Raw genomic sequence first — 20,440 nt, 5'->3', positions numbered from 1 at the left:
GACCCTGGGTTTCGACTCTTTGGCCGGGCAGGGTGGACTTCTACCACCCACAGAGAAGAGGACGACGTTTTAAGGAAAGCTCAACCTGGCAAGGCGTGAAGCTCGAAATTTTCTGCCAGGACTGCCACATTTGCGGCGAGCAATGGCTCCCGTCGCCGTGTAAAACCGCGGGAGCGTGAGATATCCTCTATCCGCTGAAAGCGCCGATGAGCATGTAGGTTAACGATGGACGCATTAAGGGTTCCCGTAGGCGCGGGGGTGGTTCGTCGAGAGGCACGTCGATATCGGAGTCTGCGGTCTATAATGCCCCCGGAACTCCAGAAGAAAGGTGGACGTTCCAGAAAAATTGGCCGGGTCACCCGGGACCGGAATTGGACTCCGGGAGGCTTTATCGCGCCCTGGTTAAATGAGGAAGTTTCGAAGAAACGAATCCAGGGGTTGAAAAAAGGATCACAGGGTTCTAGCGACCTGGGGGCGGCTCCTGGAGGCGGCACAATTATGCCCCCAAGACCCGGGGATTCCTCCAGCAGAGATTTCAAGACGGGATTTCTAAAGTGGAACGAATGGCGACGCCGAGTGCTCGGCTCAACCCTTCCTCCCGGTTCTTCCCCCTCTTCCCTCGGGGTCCCCTGATTTCCCTCCCCCTCGGAAGTACGTTGCGATTCCACCTCCTGCCTCCAGGACGTGCTACTTCCTAACCCGGATTTGCCCCAGCACGTGGGGTGCGTCCTTTCCTCTCCCGTCTCTCCCCGTAACCCCGTTTTCACCCCCAGGATCCGGCAGGATCCTTCCTGGCCAACGTTACGTAACATCGCCCGGTGCATCCTGTGCACTCTCATATTGCATCCCCAGCTTGCCGGGAGTTGGTCCGAAGCAAAATCCAGGGCAAGAACCTGCTCTTCGGGTCCTTCCTCCTCAGGACATCGATCGTCGATAGCCGCCATGTCGCGACGAGTGCCGCAGTGCGACGCAATTAGTCTTTTACGTGCAATTAGTCATGGGCATGGGCACGGTGGTCCATGGGATCGAGAATGGCACCCGTCGATACGTCGCCAAGCCACGAACGGGCTTTAACGTCGACGGGCGTCGACGACGCAAAGGACCTCTCTACATCGACCGACAGGAAGCCGGAAGGAAAAGGACGACCCGTTGCCCAACATTTTCCTGGACCGCGACCCAAAACCCATACCCACGGTGACATCCTCTCCCCATTCTTGGATGCATCGGTCACGGCCAAGAAATGCATCCTCCCCCTGCAACCCGACTACCCTCTCGGTTTCATCCTTTTCTCCCTCTTCCCTCATCTCCCACGCTTACTTACTCCTTCTCGCTCGAAGGGATGAATTCCGAAACGTCCTCGCGACTGATTCGGCGATTACTCGCTGGAGACAATTTCCCCCGTCCGGGGGGATTCGCCCCCGGAAACACGACGCCATGTACGGATTCGAGACGGAATGGGAAGGTTTATTGCACTTCGTCGACTCCTTGGTTCTCCCTTTGCCGTCCCCTCCCGTTTTTCCGATATTTCCCGACGTCCAGGGTGCATCTCCCCCATCCCTCGTCCGACGTTTCTCGTTTCAGGAGACCCGGTGACTTCCTTGAAAAGTAGCGTAATCCTCTTGCGCACACACAGGGGGAGGTTCCCCTTTGCCCTGGGGGTGGAAAAGAGGGGAGGAACCCCTGGGATTTTCCTTTTTTCTGTTTTTCTTGTTTCACGTCTTTTTTTTTTTTTGAGATTAATCCACGACAGATGGAACGGCGCTCACCCTGAAACCCCTCTTGTGGGAGGGGGCGAAGAATCCCTCGTCCTGGGGGAGGATTCGAAGGAGTCGGAGGAACGTCCGGGGGTGCTCGTCGAACGTCGAGTGTCGGCCAGTTAATTGCGGGGCAACCGGGCAACAGGGTTGCCACCCTCTTCCGCCCCAATTGATCGGGGAAAAGCGAGCTTCTCCCCTCGCCCCCGGGGGCACTCGCCCCACCCCCGATCCACGCCCTTTCATTGTGCGATAGCCGGCCAGGGCTTTGTGCGAGGCATCCCGGAGGAAGGAACCCGGGGTAAGGCCCTGGGTAGACGGGAACACGGGATCCTGCAGGATAGCTCGAAAGGAATCCTGCACGGCTGAAAAGAAATTTTCCGGCTTGGAGAAATTTTTCCTCTACCGGAATTTTAGGATTTCTGGGGCTGGGTATCGAGAAGCGAGATAAATTCCAGATAAATTCCAGATAAGTCCGAAAAAAGTCGAATCCTGCGGGATGACGCGGAACTACCCTCCGGGAGTTCTTGGGGTGACCCGGAAATTCACTCCACCCTTCAGGTGCCATTCGATCCGCCCTTGAGAACCCACCCCCTGAAGTCGACCCGGAAAAAGGAGCCGATGGCTTCCTCCGCGTCAAAGGGCGACCCACCCCGATACGTCGTCCGTGGGATAAATATCGAATGAGAGAATCCGACCTTTGGGAGCCAAGTCGCTGGGTTGTAAATGGACTTTGAAGTCCACCGGCTGACTTTCCAGGGCCTCGAGCGGCTTTTGTCCGAACTCTCGGCAGTAAGTCGGGAAGAGAGGAGAACCTCTTGGGATGCTGAGAATTTACCTCCGAATTTGCCGGAACAATTTGCCAGGACAACCGAGACGCGTAGAGCCACCTCGTTCGTGGGTTGGCCCGCTCGTTCGCGGGTGCATCCCCCAAAATGCAGCCCCAAAGTGCACCCCTGCAACCGTGACGTCGAGAAGCGATCCCTATGCAAATGGGGGCTGATTGCGACGCCCTATCGATTCGCTTCCTCCGGGAAACCCTGACCTTCCTCGAAACTCGACGTCTCGGGTACTGATCGCCAATAATTCCCTGCACATCCAGGAGGTCATCCATGGAAAAGGAATAGCCACGAGGGACCAGGGTCGGTGACGAACTCCCAGGTGGCGAATTAGGGGACAACAATGCCCTTGAATTCGCTCGACCTGGCTTCGGGCACCTTTGACAAGATTCGGGACACGCTGCCAATTACCGAAGTTCATCCGACGCCGTAAGGTCGGAGGTTACCAGGCAATTTCGCCAGCCACGTTCACCTCAACCTTACTCGCGACATCCCACCAACGTCCTACTTGCGGCGCAAGGCTATCCCTGGAAACCTATCTCGACGACCGTCTCCCGGGCGTCCTGGATCCCCTGCCTCCACCTCCTTTTGTTACGATACCGATTGAACTCCCTGCAGCGACGTATCGGCCAACTTCGAGGCCACTTCCGGCCGAGCGCTTCCGGAAGGTGTTTACGGCTATCGAGCACCGACAAAAGTTCCTCGCGATATTTCCGATAGTTCTCCACTTCCGCGAGAGGCGACCCCCCAGGGCGGCAAATAACGAGGGGAAAGAAGCGCCATCGATATCCATTAAGCGGCATTATTGGCTCCGGGCGGAAACGTGGGAGTGGAGGAGTCTTGAAAACCTCTGGAACCTGTAGAAACCTCTAGGAACCTCTGCGAACCTCTAGAACCTCTGGTAGCCCCCAGAGCCGATGTTAAGGGGCACTGTTCAGGGTGTCGGGGGTTCTTCCTCAAGGTAGACGACCGAGATTACCGACCCTTAGTTACCTTCTTGACCCAGGATGAGGGGAACCACCCTCCCTGAAATTATCCCCGAGGTTGTCCATACTCACGGCTCGCTCTTCGGTCTCCACGATGAGGTGGTTGTTCTTCAGGGTCAGGGTGATGATGTTGCCGTTGGCGTTCTTGCTCGCCTGGTTCCCTGGGGATGCAAATTCCTGGTCGTTCCCGTTCAGAGCGGCTTCTTCCATCACCTCCATCTCGCAGATGTACCTGGGCCCGTCGATGCCGTTCACCAGCTGAAACCAAGATGGTTCTCGTGAGATTCTCATTATTAATTAATAACCTGCGTTATTAATTAATAATCAAGGTTTGGTCTCGGAACTAGACATCACCCGGCAGGATCCAACGACAACCCTCGATGGCTCGATGCGCAGGTCGCGCATCCTTGGAGATCCTCGCCAGGACTTCTACCTTGGGGATTCATCTCCCAACTTATCGCGCATGCAATCATACATCCGTCCATCAGGGGAACCGACGCACAGCGTTATTGCGACCGTTTAGGAAACCCAGGAAAAGGGTGGAACGCTCGTTAACGGAGGAGCTTGTCCCAGAGTTACGGCCGACGCAAGCGGTGGGACTCTGCAGCGTTATCGCGACAACTTGCAGTCTTTGTTACGCCATTAAGGAGACATAAACCACAGGCAACGAGGAAGATTTAAGCGAGGAATTAATTCCCCCCGCTGTCCAGGAAAATTCGTCCTGTCCGTAATTGGTACCGGGCGAAAAATCTGGGAAAAATAGGAGACCTCTCTTAGGTCCCTCCCAGGACCTCGAGGGTTACAGGACGCAACGATCGCGCCCGATTAAGGAGCCTTCCTTCCTGGTTCGCCATTTTGAGCCTCCTTTCTTAAGGCCTTCCGAGGCTAGTCCGGCCCGAATCGAGAACCGGACGGCCATGATGTAATCCAAAGTGGATGCCCGGCCTCTTGACTCGAGGTCATCGACTGTCTGGTCTTTAGGCTTAGATTCGTCTCCTCCGGCTCCTTAAATTCCCTCCTCGAAGCCCTTGCAAAGTTTCCATAATCCCTAACGACGAGCCTAATTCCTCCATCCTTGGGCTCTCTTCGAGTACTTCTTCGGCGATAAATTAGCGTCCCATATAAATTGATATCCCACGACTTCCAGACCCATCCCCGACTCTGCTTTCTATTCGACGGGCACGCAGCCTTGGTTTCGAGCAGGAATTTGCATACGTGTGCGGTGGCCCACACACTCCGGCAAACCAGTCGGCGCGTTAATCGCACGGCAGACGTTCCCGGTTAGGACGGACTAGAATGTAGTTCGAGGAGCAATAGCGGTAGTTTTGAAAATTCGAGAGAGGAGGGGTCCATTTTTCGAGACCGCTTCCTAGCCGAAAACTGGACTCGTTTTCGAGCCGGCGAAATCAAGGGAGTTTCCAGCTCACAGGACCCCAAGGGAATCCTGGAGTTCCGGGTCCTGGAAACTCGAGCCCTGGTTTTCGGGACACCATGGGATGTCGGTAATTGGCGCGGGGAACGGGTTTAATTATCGACGTAGGAAGCGCCTCCGAAAGCGAGGACGCGGTCAGAAATAGCTCCACCTGGGTGGGGCCTCCTCTTATTTTTTTCGCCCAGGGATCGCCGCGTGTAACGGCGAATTCTACGCAACGTCGCGTGTCTACGGGATTGCGCAACGGCCCTGACCGGTCGGCGTATAAATTAAGCCCGAAGAGAGGCTCCACGGTCGTCCATTACGAAGTCGGCTCTAGGCGAGACGTTAGCCAGACTAACGCCGAGCCAGGGTCAAGGTGGCCCGGGTTGTCCGGTTAGGACCAAACGAGCGTTAGAACGCCTCGGACGAGACGGAAAGCAAATTCTATGCCGATCTATGCCTTCCTAGACGGTGCGACGTGCCACCCAGTGACCCGGCTTTTTTCAGCTTCCTTTGTTCCCAGGAGGTCGCAGCTTCTCATCGGCGAGAAATGCAGCGATCCAAGATGGCGGGGCCGAGTAGGTGGGTCGATCTACCCGGCGGAGGTGCCAGGAGAAGAATTCGAGGATCAACGAACCCGGGGTCAGGGTCGCCAACCTTTGGCACCGGACAGGGTCTGGTCGTACGTCGAGGAGGTTTGCATGCCTGGACCGAAAGGAGTAAACCTCGACTGGCAAACTCTGGCTTTCCTTCCGAGGAGATCGTGGGTGCGGCGCTTCCCAAAAATGGCCGAATGGATTCCCTTCCGGTTCCTCGACCTCAAGAGGACTCGGGCATCCGCCTCTTTGGGCTCCTCCGGATATGTTCGTGATATCTGGGAACCTCGTTCCCGGATCGTGCCCGCCAAAGCGGATCCTAATGGGTCCATTCGAACCTCCGCATCCATAACGCGGTCCCCGGGGACCATCGACCACCTGGGTTCCCGAATCAATCGACCGGGGTAATGGATTGCCTCCGACGTCGTCCTGGTGCATCGTTTCCGTCCCTGGACGGGGTAACTCCACCCTCTCCGGTCCATTTCGCTGCCCCAGGATTTTTCCCATCTCAAGGGCTACCGCAGGCACCGATCCGACCAGCTCGCTCCAGGAGTCGATCGGAGACGGTAACCGTATGCCTTCCGTAAAGGGATCGACTAGGATCGTCCGTTCTTTCGGGCCGGCCCACCGATGGCGATCCCACGTAGAGACGAGTTCTGCCTGTCCCATATTCCGGGCCTTTCACCTCTGGTGTATACGAGCCCGAACACCGGCGCACCTCCGCTTGGCTTTCGGCTGCGAATTTGACGGACGTGCACCGCCGGCTACCTCGAGGAGTCCAGAGTGTGGGTTCATTTGCGAAAACATGAGCCCGGGCTCGCAAAATCCGCCATAGACAAGGTCTACTCCGCAAAGAGAACGGAAAATATACCGCGTGCCTTAACCACGGGTACGGCAAATTTCTGGCCGCCATGTTTAATTTCTAATTCCGCTCGACGACGCGACAGAGGAAGACGGGGTCGATCGCTTGGCCTCTCGATATGTACGAATAAATAAAATACATGGACGTCGTCGTCGTTGGAAAACCAGTAATCCACTAAATTGGAGCTTTCAGACTTCGGCTAGTCGAAATAACGAAGAGAAGAGCGAAGAGAGAGTCTCGAGAAAGCTCCCAGCCAGCAGCCAACTCGATCTCGGACGGACAGCCGGGTAATCCGCATTACGGGTAATGATGTTTTGCAACGTCTCGATAAAGTTTATTTACACACTCGCCCGTCGCCTTGGGCCCCCACCAGGTCTCTGTGCTCTCAAGTGCGCACACGAGCTCGCGTTTGCTCTAGAGAGTGTGTGCACATGCAGGTCTGCAAACACCGCGTATCGGAATTAAACTATCGCGGTAATCCGAGGAAAGGCGTCTGCGCCGTTTCCTGTCGACCCGGGATTCGAAATCCAGAAGATCCCTAGGTTTCCCCCGAGATCCTGGGGCGCCCCAAAAATCGAGTCCTTTGGCCAGTCCCGAAGAGTTCCCGAAGGTCCTCCATGAATTTCCTCCCAGGAGGGAGATCCAAAGAACGTGGATGAAAATTCAAGGACCTCCCCTCTCAGGGTACCAGAATGCTCCCCGGGATACCGGAAGGATCCAGGTCGAACTCGATTAGTCGCCTCGACGGTCGACGTCGATCGAATCTCCTCTCTTCATCTCTGGAAGCAGGCTTTTCATTTAATACCCGGTTCTTCGCTTTTTCCAGGACGACTCCATCTTTCCCTTTCCCAGGCTCTTCCTCCTCTGTTTCCGGCGGAACTCCACCTTTCCTGGGGACGAATCGGACCCCCAGGGTCCTCGAGAGCCTCGAGGGTGCCGGGGTCCTTTACGAGGACGCTCGGCGTCTCTCCTGGCTGTTGGTTCAAGGCTGGTCTAGACGGAAGTCTGTCGGCAATGCGTTTGGAATACAATTACGAGTCCAGACATAGAGCCTGCCGGAATAGTTAGACCGGATCGCCCGGAGACCTGGGTTGACGACACCAGAAGGCCACCAGCCCCTCCATCGGGCAGAAAAGGAGAAAAAAGGACTCCCACGGCGCCGACCCGTCCAAATATTGGCTTTTTCTCCATTAGACACCCTCCTCCTATCCCGACGTCCGGAGGTCCTCCTGGGTGGGACCTTCGAAGGACCTCTTTCATGGTCGGTGCCCTCCTTGGATTGGAGTTCCGCGAGTTTCGACGGCGATTCGACCACTCGGCTTTCGATCTGGGCCGATTCGCTTACTCGATTCGACGCTCCAACTACCTCCTCCTTAAACCGACGCTCACCGACGTCGACGCCGGTCGTTGACTTCGTCCTTCGAGCGAGTCCTCGCATCCGCGGTTCTAACACCGTTAGAGTTCGCAGACGGTCAGCGATTTTCGGCCGATGTCCTTGGCGTTTGTTTCTAGGCGGATCGCTGGGAGATCCTCGAGGATAAAATGATATCGGACCCGTTTACGGGCGAGCTGCCAAGGGGAAATGGCTTCCTTCTGGATCCATTCTTGTTACTTAATCCAAGGTCCGTGCGCGAACCACTTCCGGATGACGTTCCAGTCTTCCACCAGATTCCGACGTCGGTCGGGTCCTCGTTTCCCACGTTCCTGGCGAAACTCCGCAACTTCTCGCCGAGAAGTGCACGCAGGCCCCTAAAATGGACGATGCACGCGATGCAGCCCTATGCACGCGAGGTGGACCGCAGGACCAAGAGGCGACCTGCACCTGTGACGCCACCAGCAGGTGCGACGCGACAATTAACCTGGAAACCGACCGCCCTCCTCGAGATGCCAGCCAATGGGCGCCTCCACCCTTTGTCTCCAGTCCTCTTGCTTTCGCTTCGAGAATTTTTTTTCCTCTTCTTTCCCAGAGACGTGACGAAATTTCCCAACGATAAAATGGTTTGGAAACGTTTTTTAACCCAGGTCTCCAGCTTCCTAAACGTTGGTCCTCCCAACGGAGCCAGATCTCAGCGGTGACCAAATTCGATCTTCGGGCTTGCATTTTTTTTTTTCATCCGTAAAATATTTCCACCGTGATTTTTCGGGATGATGCTCCTTACGTAAGTCGCGTTCTTCGGAATGCATAGAGATGACCGTGTGACGCAAGATCGGGAGAGATGCAAAGCGCTTTTTCTCCTTTCGTTCGGCGACCTTCGAGCTCCAGAAACTGGATTCCGCGCAGCGGGCCGAGTTTCTTCTCGCCCCTTCTCTCGTTCCTTTTCTTTTCTTTTTTTTCTTCCCCGCGATCTCGAGTCTCGCCAAATCGAAAATCGATGATCGCCCGCTCGAGCTGCCAATCGGTTCCTCGGATCTCCCGATCGCGTCCCCGCGAGGTCGCGTATCGGCCCGAAACCATCGCCTCGTCCTCGATAGCGATCGTAATTCGATACTCGATACGGCGGTATAGATTTACACTACCTCGACGAGGCTGGAACAGCTGCATCGCGCTGGGCCACGTTATCTTAATCGTCCTTATCACGGGCTAAGAGCCTATTTGACTTGATCCGAAAAAAAATTGGCCAACTTTCTCGCTACCGAGGAACACGCACGTCGGCAGTTTCCGGCCGAGTTTTCGAACTTTGCGAGTTCAAAAGCGTAAAACTTCCCCGGAATAAGCTCCAAGGGCGAAGGTCGGAGGTGGGGAAAAGGTCGAGCGGTGCCCTTCGCGAAAAAGCTCGCCTCTGAAAGCGCCTCCCTCGTGACGCGACCCGGATTCATTTCCCATTTCCTTTTTTTCCCCTTTTTCACCCCCCGCGAGATCCGAGGGACCTGCACCCTTCCTCCTTAAATTTCATTCCTCCACCCGGTGTTCTTTACCTTTTCTTCCGTTTCTTTCTCCATCCCTTCCGGGACCCTTTCACGAGGGATGCTGGGAATAACTATAAACGCCCCTTTTGATTCCTCTCGCTCAAGAGACGAAGAGACCCTCAATAATACTCCGTATGTGTGCCTCCGCATTTGCATTGAATTAAATTCCCGGCCTCTCTAATTCGGCCTTTCTCCGTCGCGGATTCACCGCCGCGTTTCCCGCCTCCCATTTTTCCAAGGCGGGCACATTAAGTTCTTCCGACTGGCCTCCTCTCGTTTACGCGGAATAATCCTCGCGGCAAGGACAAAAGCACTTATCTCCGTTGTACCGTTCTCCGGGGCGTCCTCGAGAGCGCATTAATTCCGTAGGCCGCGAAGCGGAAACCGGGGAAGCCGGAACTGCGGACCGGACGCGGAGGGACCCCGATACGTAAGGAATTTCCCAGGGAGGGTGTCCGGGGTTTTTGAAATTAAATTTCACAGCGATCGCCGCGCTCCTCGCTTTCCGTTTGTCCGCCCCCGGGACCCTGCGGAAGGGAAGCGGCGTTTAATTAAAACGCCCCCGCGACGACGCGCCCTTTCCGCCCCGGCGGCGCAATTTGGATATTTTTTCCGCTTACTCCGCGGCACCGGACGCCCGGATAAAAAATACCTCGGGATGTAGGGAACCCTGGGGAGTATCTGTGAATTTTCCGGCAAACCTGGGAACGTCTACTTCCCCGGGAAAAAATCCTTCCTGGGGGCTCTGAATTTCGCGGAAGCCCTGGCGCGCTCACTGAATCAATTATCGACGTTCCGCACGAGGAGATGTTTGGAGGCTGGAACTTCGGCCTTTCGACGTGACGTATGCAAACGCACGCGGAAGCTGGAAAAGGATCCGCGACTTTTGACCTCGATTAAATTCCCTGGAACGAGACCGCAAGTACCGGTTTGCATGGATAATATCGCCGGTGTGCTTTACATACTTATGTCCGCTCCGGATGTCGGTTTCTTCCCCCTATTTCCGTCTTTCCAGACCTCGAGAGAATCTTCGTACCCGCTCAAAGTCCGAAGCCGCCTCGAAGACGGGGGATTGCAAATTTAGGCAAATTTAATTCGGACCCGCGGAATCGGCGAAAAACGGAGCAGCGGGTAAAAAAGCCGCGGTTTTGGATCCGCTCGTAGGAAGTCGTTTATTTAGCGGGATGTCATCCGGCCATTTAATTAGGGTACGTCGAGACAGCAAGATTCCCTCCCCCTGGGACTTCAACCCCCTCGGAGAAGAAGCGGTTTTCTCCTCCCGGAACTCGGAACGGAAAAAGGGAGGCGCGCCCCTGAATATTTATGCAGCTTCTCGCTCTCACCCTTCCGCCCTCCAAAGGACCATTTATCGATCACTCGGGGATAATATTGATAGAGAAAACGCATTCGACCGACCCAGTTTCCCCTTTCTCGGGAACCCGAGTATATTCGCCCGGGGGACCATTTGTAACGTCCTTAGGAACGAATCGCGTCCCAAATTATGCATTTCCGTTCCCTCCCGAGAATCCAACATTGAATGGGAAATTAATTCCAGTTTCCCCTCCCTCGATATATCCCGAGGACCGAAATTCCCTAAAATCCTGGGGAGGATCGCCGAGACTATGACTCGGTTTTGAACCGTTTTCCTGAATTTCGGACGCGGACTGCCCTTTAGTAACTCCCTTTAAAAAGGCTCCCTCCAACCATGGAAAGAGGAAGAAGGTGTCTCGCAATTCCCCTTTCCCTCAGTTCGTCGACCGACCATGACCCGTTAGAGGTGGCCTTGACCATGACTCGACGTCTAACGCCGTTACGGGACGTTAGTGCCGGCATTCTAACGAAACGGAAAGTCGTTCCCGGCGTTCCGGTGTTTGGAGATTAGAAAGCCGGCAGTAGTCTAAGGTCAGCAAGAACTTTCGCTAGAGCTCAATGAAACACTACCTAGCCTGATAAAAAATTCGTTAGATCGTCAAACTTACCCAGAATAATTATTAAAAGTCCAAGCCGATCGATGACGTCCCGACGCCGGGGCCTCGAAAATTGACGTATTCCACTTTTCAAAGTGCGTTATTAAAATTCGTGATATCGTGAAAAAAAATCCTGATAAAAAAATATATATAGGAATTTTAATATATATTTATTGCAGCACCAGGACCGCCATTTTGGTCCCGCCACGAGGTAGAGTTCTAAAGACGAAAAGCTCGACTCGCCTCTCCACTTTAAGGGTCCCGGGAGTTTGGAATCTCTGGAGCCACCATCCAGCTCGCATTCAGATCCAGCCGTCGTAAAAAGCGGGGATTAAGTTGCAAATACGACGACGCTAATGACCGGCATTTCTGCCGCCGCGGGGCGCACCAAGCGGCACAGAAGAAGCGGTTTCCACGTAACCTGGCCAGGAGAAAAAGGAACCCCGAGGACCATCCCGAGAGATGGACCCCTGCCTAACCCAGCCAAGGATCGCCTCGACCTGCTTTCCCTCGGGACGTCTTTCCTCCCGTCCCATTTTACGACACTTCGCCACGCCACGGGCTGTCTCCTTCTGCCTCTATCGAGCAGTCTCCGCAAAATCGATCGCTGTTTGCCTAATCGAATTGAATTGTCCCAATGTCGATTGGGATTTTCCCGGTCCAGGGGGTTGGATTTTTCGGATGAGTCCTCGATTCGATCCCGGGATCCGAACCGGGTCAGGCGGTTCCTGAGGGTTCCTGGACGCGTCCGGGTCTCCCGGGATATATTTTGCACGAGGGTACGAGGTCGAGGCATTAATAATTTAAACGTCGCGCCGTGCTCGCCATAGTTACCGAGGTCCCATGGAGTCGAGCGGGAAAATGGCGCGTCCCGAATCCGTCCCCTTTTTCCTGCCTATTCCTCCCTATCCATCGAACCCGGCTGACCGTAACATCGATTTCCACTTATTTCCTAATCCCCTTAAAAGAAATATCGCCCGGGTCCTCCTGGACTCCTAGGGAAACGGGACAACGAGGGTGCTCCCTCGGGACGTGGGGCTCCTTCGTGTCGGTGAAACACGATGCAGGATCTGTATTAGAGTCTGATGAATAACGACAAGTTAATAGAGCGTCTATGCGGAACGCCGAGGAATGAAATTACCTCGCGGCCTCGGGAGGACGGAACCGTAGGTGCAAATGCAACTGCATCGTCCGGGATGCAGAGAGGGAGAGAAAGGGAGGGCAAGCAGTCGGCCCGAATTACAGAGAAAACGAGGAACGGCGCTTTCCCCCGAGGCCAGGGGATGAATTATTTCCCCGGTATTTTCTTAAATGCAAATTTCCCGCCGGATTTCCTCGCCCCGGAGGACCCGCCGCGGAACGGCCGCCGAGACCTCCGAGGAGGCCCCTGCATCTAGAACGTGATCTCTCCTGGAATCGATTTATCGAGTTTCGAAGTCGATCGAGGGGCTCGAAAGAGAGAGAGTTCCCCTCGACGTCCTCCCGGGCGTCGCGGCGTCCCGTGGCTCCATTGGGATCCTTTGGGGCCGAGACGCGTCGGCGTCGATTTCGCTTCGGTTGAGATTTCGGTGGAGAGCGAATTTGGCCGGAACAGGCGCGAGATCGATCGCGATGCTTGGAACTGGCAGCTTGGAGCTATCGAGGTCCGGAATCGATCCTGGAGTGAGACGCCAAGGGGAAGGACTTCAGGACCTGATGATGGGAGCCGATGGGAGTCGATGGGACCAAAGGAGAACCCGGAAGGACGTGGTCTTCCGCCTCTGCGTAGTCGATTCGTGAGAAAATGGGAATCCCAAAGAAGCTCCCGAAGGATCCGCTAAAAAGAGGCCGAGGAGAGGATCCGGGGTCCTGCCAAACAGGCTGTTTGCATCCTGCGCCCGAGGTGCAATAAAATATCGAAGGACTGTAATCATGGGTTGGGAGCTGGCTAGGGAGAGGAGCTCCTTTTTGCCGGGGATCGCGTACGTGCCGCAGGACTCGTCGGCCCCTCGGCATTCGTCTCCTTCGTCCTTCGAGGATCCTCATTTCCGAGTCCCTCTGGACTTTCTGACGCGGAGTCCCGCTCTTCGGGTCCTGGACCACCGCGACCCTGCGGAGCGACTTCTCATGAGGTCCAAGGACCTTCGACCGTCATCGGGTCCCGGAAACGTTTATCCTTGCAGGACCTTTCCGGCCCGCGCTTTGTCCCCGAGGTGTCCCGCGGGTTTCGGTGGTCTCCTTGATGGAGCCAAACTCTGGGAGCCCGAAGTCCCTTCCGAAATCCCTTTTTGCGCCATCCAGGACTCGCCCGGTTCCCAACGGCGGGTCCTGCCTACAACGGCGAACGACTACCGCGAAATAACCCACTATCCCAGGGGCCGCCGGTAAATGACTATAATTTCTCTCGGTCCCTCGCCGGGTTTGGGGGTTGAGTAGGTTGAGTAGGCACGAGGAGCGAGGTTAGGTCCTCTCTCCGGGTCCTGCCCGGCGAAGGAGCTGGCGGGGGATCGGGAAGAGGCGGGATGAAAGCGGGCCTGGGTGCAACGACCCGGCTCTTGGGTCACCCACCCCAGGACCGGAGACCGATGGACCGATGGACCGATGGAACGATGGACCGATGGACGGACCGGCACCGGCGACACTCTGAATTCCTGCACTTCACCTCTCGACAAGGATCAGGATGATCAAAGAACCGAACGAGACTTTTGCCTCCGCAGCTCCGGACCCGACGCGGTGCCTCGAAAAATCGTCCTTTAAAATCCAGGATAAAGGTCCCGGACTTTTTTTCAGAATCAAGCTCCACTATCCTCGTTCAGGATATCGAATCGAATGTCACCGGGATGAAATACTTTTTTCAACGTCAATTTCCGAATCTATCTCCCAAAAACGGGGCTCGCAAGATTCATCCGCGATAAACTCACCATCCCATCTAATGAAAAATTAAACGTTGGGGCTAAAAATCGGTCCTCGCGCCCTGGACCAGGTGTCAGGGGTATTTCCCCCGATCGCCAGCCGTCTCTCGGGCGCGGGGTCTCCCTGGCGGAAATTTGCATCCTTAAGTGGCGGGGAGCGCGACCCGGGCGGAAACGTCGAGCCGAAGAGTCTCTCGGTCGGAAATCAAATTTCCAGGGTGAGCGACCAAGTCGGGACTAACCGCGCCGGGATGTCGCGAGTTCCCGGGGAAACTCCATTTCCGGAGGCCGCGAAAGGAGCGCCGGTTTTTGGCGAACGACTCTCTCTCTTCGGCGCGGCGGCCGCCATTTTGGTTCCCCCCCGGCGAATCCCTTCCTGCGCGCCGTAAGAGGATTAGGCCGGATCTCCGCGCGCGTTTTCGAAGGGGGCCACGGGCAGAAGAAAGGAAACGGCGAGCCGAAATGGAAGGACTCCCACGCGGGATGTGCACGACCCACTTACGTTAACCGGTTCGCATAAGTTAGAGGCGCCATCTTCGCCGACTCTCGCCATTCTCGACTTGCGAAATCTCACGAAATTTCCTGGAATTTCGCGGATCTTCCAGGAATTTCTCCCACCGTATCGCTATTCGCGATTAAACAGAAAAAAAAAAAAAAAACGTGCAATCGTAATCTCTCGCAAATTAATCTCGGAATCTCTGTAAAGGAGTAAAAAGAGAGGTTTATGTACACCGGGTATGCACGGGCAAAGTGCGGAAGTGCATGGAAAAAAATCCACGAGGGACGGGCTCTGATTGAAATTTAACGTCGAGAAGAAGAAAAAGGGGGGGAAAAAAAGGGAAAAGGTAAAGTAATCCGCAACACGCGTGCACGCGCAAACGCGGAATTTAAAGGTCGTTTAAGCGGCTAACTGCAGCGACGTAATTGCAGCCCCTCCCCCGCCTAGGCGGGGATAAATTGCACCCGGAGTTCCTCGTGGGAAGTGGAATGGATGCGGATGGAGGGAAAATGGAAGTCCTGGAGCTCCGAGGAGACGCGGATGCACCGCGTGCACCAATTATTCCGGGGGCATTATCGCGCGAGACGCCCTCGAGAGGTGCGCCGAGCGGAAAGAAACCGCCGGAGATCCGGCGTACCCTTCTCGCGGCGATCCCGCCGCGGAATCGCGGCTTCTCCCGCGATCGGTGACTAATCGTGCTTTTCCATCGCTCCACGGCGCGCCCAATACATGTCATTGGCATTGCATTGACATTTTTCGCATCGGCCGCGCATTATACTACGAAATAATGTCGCTATTTCGGGGCGCCGCGTCGCTTTTCATTTTGAAAGCAACCGGCCGATTTGCATGCGACTTCGTGAGGCCATGCTAATGATCCCTCATTGTGCCGCGAGAGAGATAGAAAAAGAGGGACGAGCAGGAAGAGAGTGCATGCAAGGCTCGTCGTCGACTCGGGGATGACCGACGCACCGCTCGGTGCATTTTCCTCTCACGGCAAAGAAATTCAAAGCTCCAGGAATTCCAGCCACGGGAGAGAAGTATGCAAAGTGCGCGAAAAAAGTAACGAAAGCGCAAGAACCTAGGGACACGTTCCCGGAGAGGCGAAGAAACGGTCGCATCCGACGGATCTTGGCATCCAGAGATGCATTCCCGGGTCGATCCGACCCATCGATCCGCAGTGGTCGAGGAGATCGTAGAAAATCCGAGGGCTTCTTATCATCCGATACGCGGAGTCTTATCGCGCTCGGGTTGAATCGAGGGCGAAAAAACGGCGCAGCCGCGCATCGCGCGGAGTCGCTGCACCGCGGCCCGAGGAGGCCCTTATCGCCCGATACGCGGAGACTTATCGCACGCGGAAACGGTCGGAATTCTCGAGGACAAGAAAACGCATAATTCGGCGCGGCTAAAAATGGCGGTGGCCACTGCTCGCTCGGAAATAGATTTATCGGCCGTGGAGGATTAAAGCGTGGCGTGGCGTCCGGGGTGTTCGCGGTGCGGAGCCGCGGCTAAGGTCCCCGATCGCAGTCGCATCGCGGCCGGGTGCAGCGGAGGGGGGCGCCGGGACGGCGGCCGGGAGGGCAACGGAGGGCAACGCACCCGGTCAGCCTTGGCACGAATTGAGTCTAGCGATGCGAAAGTGCGAGGTTAGCTCGGCCCCGGCCACCTAGAACGTCCGCGCCCCTCCGCGCGCGGCGTCGCGGCGCCCGGAGTGGGGGGCACACGGCGAGCGGCGCATTCAGAGCGAGAAGGGCGGAGATGCACTCGAGAGTGCATCTCCGTTTCCCGAAAACGAGGGTGATCCGCCTTACCGATCCGCAGAAGATCCCCTCGGGACCGAAAAACCACCCTTTACCTCATTTTCGGAAGGGAGGACCTGCAGCACCTGCAGGGTGCAGGGTGCAGGGGCTCAGCCGGTGCGCGCCATCTACTCGGCTCGACGGTCGGCGCAGGACTCGCGTCCCTCTGGCAGTCAGCTGCGAGTCGGGAGTGCACCGCGTGGGAGAGAGCGCGAGGCCCGATGCACCCGCCGCAGGAGCGACGGAGACGGCGCGTGCGCGGCCGACTGGTGCGCCGGAGTGGGGGTCACGTGGGACTTTGAAAAAAGCGCGGGCCTTTAAGAACAGCGCCGGCATCCCCACCACTGAGTAGATCGCGGCCGCTTCTAGGACCGACGTAGACGAGCGGCGTCGCGGCGCGTCCTAGCCCCGTTTCCGCCGAGGAACCCGGAAAACCCCGCGGCGCGATTTCGGCGAGCCGGAAGTGACCGCGACCTGTGCAGGTGCGAGGAGGGGCCAAGCGGAATCGACGAGATCCAGATCCGCGACCGGATGGGACTCCGCGGGGCCGTTTCCGCTCGCGAGGGTCCGGGGGGAAATTCCCCCCGGGGTTGGATTTGTATGCAGGGGCGGCTCCGCCACCGGCCGCCACCCACCTCCCGCGTCGGCGAGTGCATACGAAATGTCTCGAAAATTCAATCGCAACCGAGACGCGGGCGATTCCGCCGTCCTTCCAATTTTTTGCGAGGCTCGATCCCGAGAGTTCGGGGGAAAAAAAAATCGAGGAACTCTCGAACGTCCCCCTGAATCGAGTCCGGGGGCTTTCCGGCGCCGCGGCCGTTGAACGAGCGAATTCCGCGGGAGAAACCGACGCGGTTTGCCGCGTGCACCGAGGCACAATGGCCCCTTGGACAAAGGGGTCCTGGCCCGAATGGAAATCATCGTTTCGGAACTCTACAGGGATCGAACGTCTCCGTCGCTCTCGTGGCTCTCTCCCTCCTCCCGAGAGGCACCCTCGGGAACGGGAGTCCCGCTCCGCCGCACCCCCAGGGGCTCCGGAAAAAAGGATCCCTCGAAAAGGAGCGAGGAATAACCGATATCCACCTCTAGGTCCGATCCGGGAAAATGGAAGAAAATGACTGGCATCGCCCCTGAGCTTCCCTTTCTCTATCCTGCGATCCCCGGGGAACGCATTAAAAAAGGTAACAAGGGCGAGGGGAGGAGGAACGAATAAAGGACCGGGGAGCCAGAAGACGAATGCGCCTGGGCAGCTACAATGGGGACTTTTGTTTCGACCTATTGCCCGACGTCCCGGAGCAGCGACATAGGCAATATGTCGCCATTCTATGCAAAACGCGTCCCGGTCCTGCCGGAGGTGGCAACCACGCTCCCCTTTTTCATCCCGAGACGGGTTCCTTGAGGATGAACAGGTGCCCGGCACGCTCCGAAGGGATCGCCGTGGCCATCCTCGCGCGGGGTGTTCATCCCCCGAGAGAACCCCCTAGGGACCCCCGATCTCTGGTTCCCATCCCACTTCCGGTGTCGTCGATCTCTCAAGATCCCACTTAACGATCCAACGAAGTGGACGCTTTCTTCGAGAAACTTGGAAACGGTGCCCGAAGGATCCGGGGGATAACTTTGGCAGCCTCTAAAGGGTCTTGAGCGTTCCTCGCGAAGAGGAAGAATCGGAGCACATGGAGAGGGGTTATGTATACACGGCGGGAGCCTGGAGTACCTTGAGAATCCACTATATTACCTTTATCGGCTGAAATATGGACACGGCCGAGGCAGCGGCCGAAAATAGAGCATTTAGGCGTGGATAACGGTTATCCGAGGAAAACCCTCCGCGTGAAGTTCGCCCACCCCCCGCCCAACGGCCGCATCGATTATCCCCGGGGAATCGCCCACCCTGTGTATACGGTTTACGGTGCACGGGACGCTCCATGTAACACCGGGAATATATCGCGCCACGGTTTTCCGCCCCCGCGATTTTTCCATCGCCCCCCCTTGGAAGTGCGAGGAGCCGCCGTGAATTGTCTCGGCGCCGTTTCGCCGAGCTCTACGGCTGGCCGTTATTTTTTCCTCGGTTCCTCCGCTGATTTTCCCGGGTAACTTGCCTCCCCTTCGAGGAAAATCGACCACCAAGGCTCTTCCCCAGTTTACGGCGCCTGGGATCCACGCGAATGGCCTTGGAAACCCAACCTACACCAAATCCAAACTATTCTAAGCCAACCTAACCTAACCTAAACCACCCTGTTCCCAGAAATTTTGGAGGATTCCGGCGAATCCTTCCTCGCTCCTTCCCTGGAGAACAGGGATCGCCACCTGGCGCACCTGTTGGTAGGCGTGATCCATCGCCTCGGAATTTCCGCGACGCGGTCCAGGGTCCGGAGTCTTTACGCGAGGTGCCCCCTCGCGAAGGTCGACCGGGCGGAATTCCGGCCATTAATTGGGAAATAGTTCAGCCTCGCCTCTCCTGAAATCCTGCCGGCGGAGTCCTGGGAAGGGGATACGCGAAATAGGGCCCTATTAACGCCCTACCGCCCTGGGGCTGTCGTATAGCCGGGCATTCCGTATTCCATCGGCGTTCCTCTCGGGCAAGGCGCCTCCGGAGGCGCGTTCCGCGATCCTTCGGGATAAAGGAACCCTCCCCCGCACGCACGTTCCTCCGCGGCCCGCGCGCACGCGCCGCTCGCGATATTCCCCTCGCGTACCCGCCAATTACCGATCTCCCTGGAAGCGACTCCGGGATGATAGCAAGACCAGGGTGAAACCCGCCTACGTGCCACGGGGGATCGAATTAAACCCGAGGAAAACCAAGAAAAAGGACCCCCGCTGATCCGCGGATTAAGGGCCTCGCGTTCCGCAATTTGGCGGAGGTCGAAAGTCCCGCTTAAAAAATTACCACCCCGGCGGTAGCGACCTCCGAGTGTCGACCTGGACCTAGGGTCGAGCTCCAGCGGGATGTCCTCAACGAGCTAATCTGTGCGGAATTTTTTCGGAACCTGGAGAACCCTTGGAAAATTCCGGAAACCCGAAAATTCAGCTTCGATCTCTTTTTCGAGGGGTTGCGACCCGCGGAATGGTCCGGCGAAGCTCGCGGAAAATTCGCACGTGGACGGTGCGGCCCTTTTGGGGTCTTTGCGGAGACGCAGGCGGCGGTGCAGCCTCTATGCACCGGGCCGCGACGAAACCGGCTGCGGCGGTATGCGGCGACTTGCAGCTCGCTGTTCTAGGGGCGCATAACCGGTCTATCGGCGGCAATTTCGGGTCGCGTGTGGTGCGGCCCGGCCGCGCGTGTGCGCCGTGCGTGCACGGCCGTGAACTCGACAGCTCGGGTCGAGGACCTTGGCCCACGTGTGAACGATACTCTCTCCGCCTCGGCGTTATCCACGTTTCCGGCGTCCACGTGTCCGGGCTCTCCGAAGGGCCCCGTGGCTCGAGTTGTCCCGAAGGCGTCGGAAACTGCCCCCGATCCCCAGGTCCCCGAAGAAACGAGAATCAAGGTCAGGAATGCACTTCTCGACTGCAAGTCCTCGGATCCAAGATGCGGAAAGTCCGAGATGCCCCAGGGGTTGCCACCCAGCGGGCGCCAAAAGGTAACCCGGACCGGCAGGATCGTCCCCTTCCCTCCAGGTGTCGCGACCAGAGGGTGCATCGGTGCATCGGTGCACCAGCCGATGTACCAATGACTATTCATGGCCGCGGATACGGCGTATCCAGCGGTAATCGCAATTATTGCCCGATGAGCGTTTCGGCCGCGCTCGTAAACGCACCGCCTCGTACTTAACGAGCATTACGCCCACCCCGGCGCCGCGGATAGGGCCGGATAAGGGCCAGGTCGGATGCAACGAATTAGACCCCGCCATAAAGGGGCTCAGAGCCGACACGGCTGTAAACGAGCCCGCGAGATCCGGAAATGCATTTAGAGGGAGGAGAGATTAGAAAGT

General features: G+C 56.8%; 1 protein-coding gene across 1 annotated transcript in view; it reads right to left on the bottom strand.

The window, feature by feature from the left end:
* The window catches only part of LOC105700755, a 29,984-nt gene that overhangs the window by 1,527 nt on the left and 8,017 nt on the right, over positions 1 to 20,440 (bottom strand). The window contains exon 3 of the mRNA XM_023434333.1: positions 3,652 to 3,837. Within this exon, the coding sequence (XP_023290101.1) occupies positions 3,652 to 3,837 (186 nt within the window). The remainder of the gene's footprint in view (positions 1 to 3,651; positions 3,838 to 20,440) is intronic.

Source organism: Orussus abietinus, unplaced genomic scaffold, assembly GCF_000612105.2.
Source record: "Orussus abietinus isolate OABI.00-Male unplaced genomic scaffold, Oabi_2.0 scaffold9, whole genome shotgun sequence".
NCBI lineage: Eukaryota > Metazoa > Arthropoda > Insecta > Hymenoptera > Orussidae > Orussus > Orussus abietinus.
The sequence above is the reverse complement of the archived record's forward strand: the minus strand, read 5'-3'. Positions and strand labels throughout refer to the sequence as shown.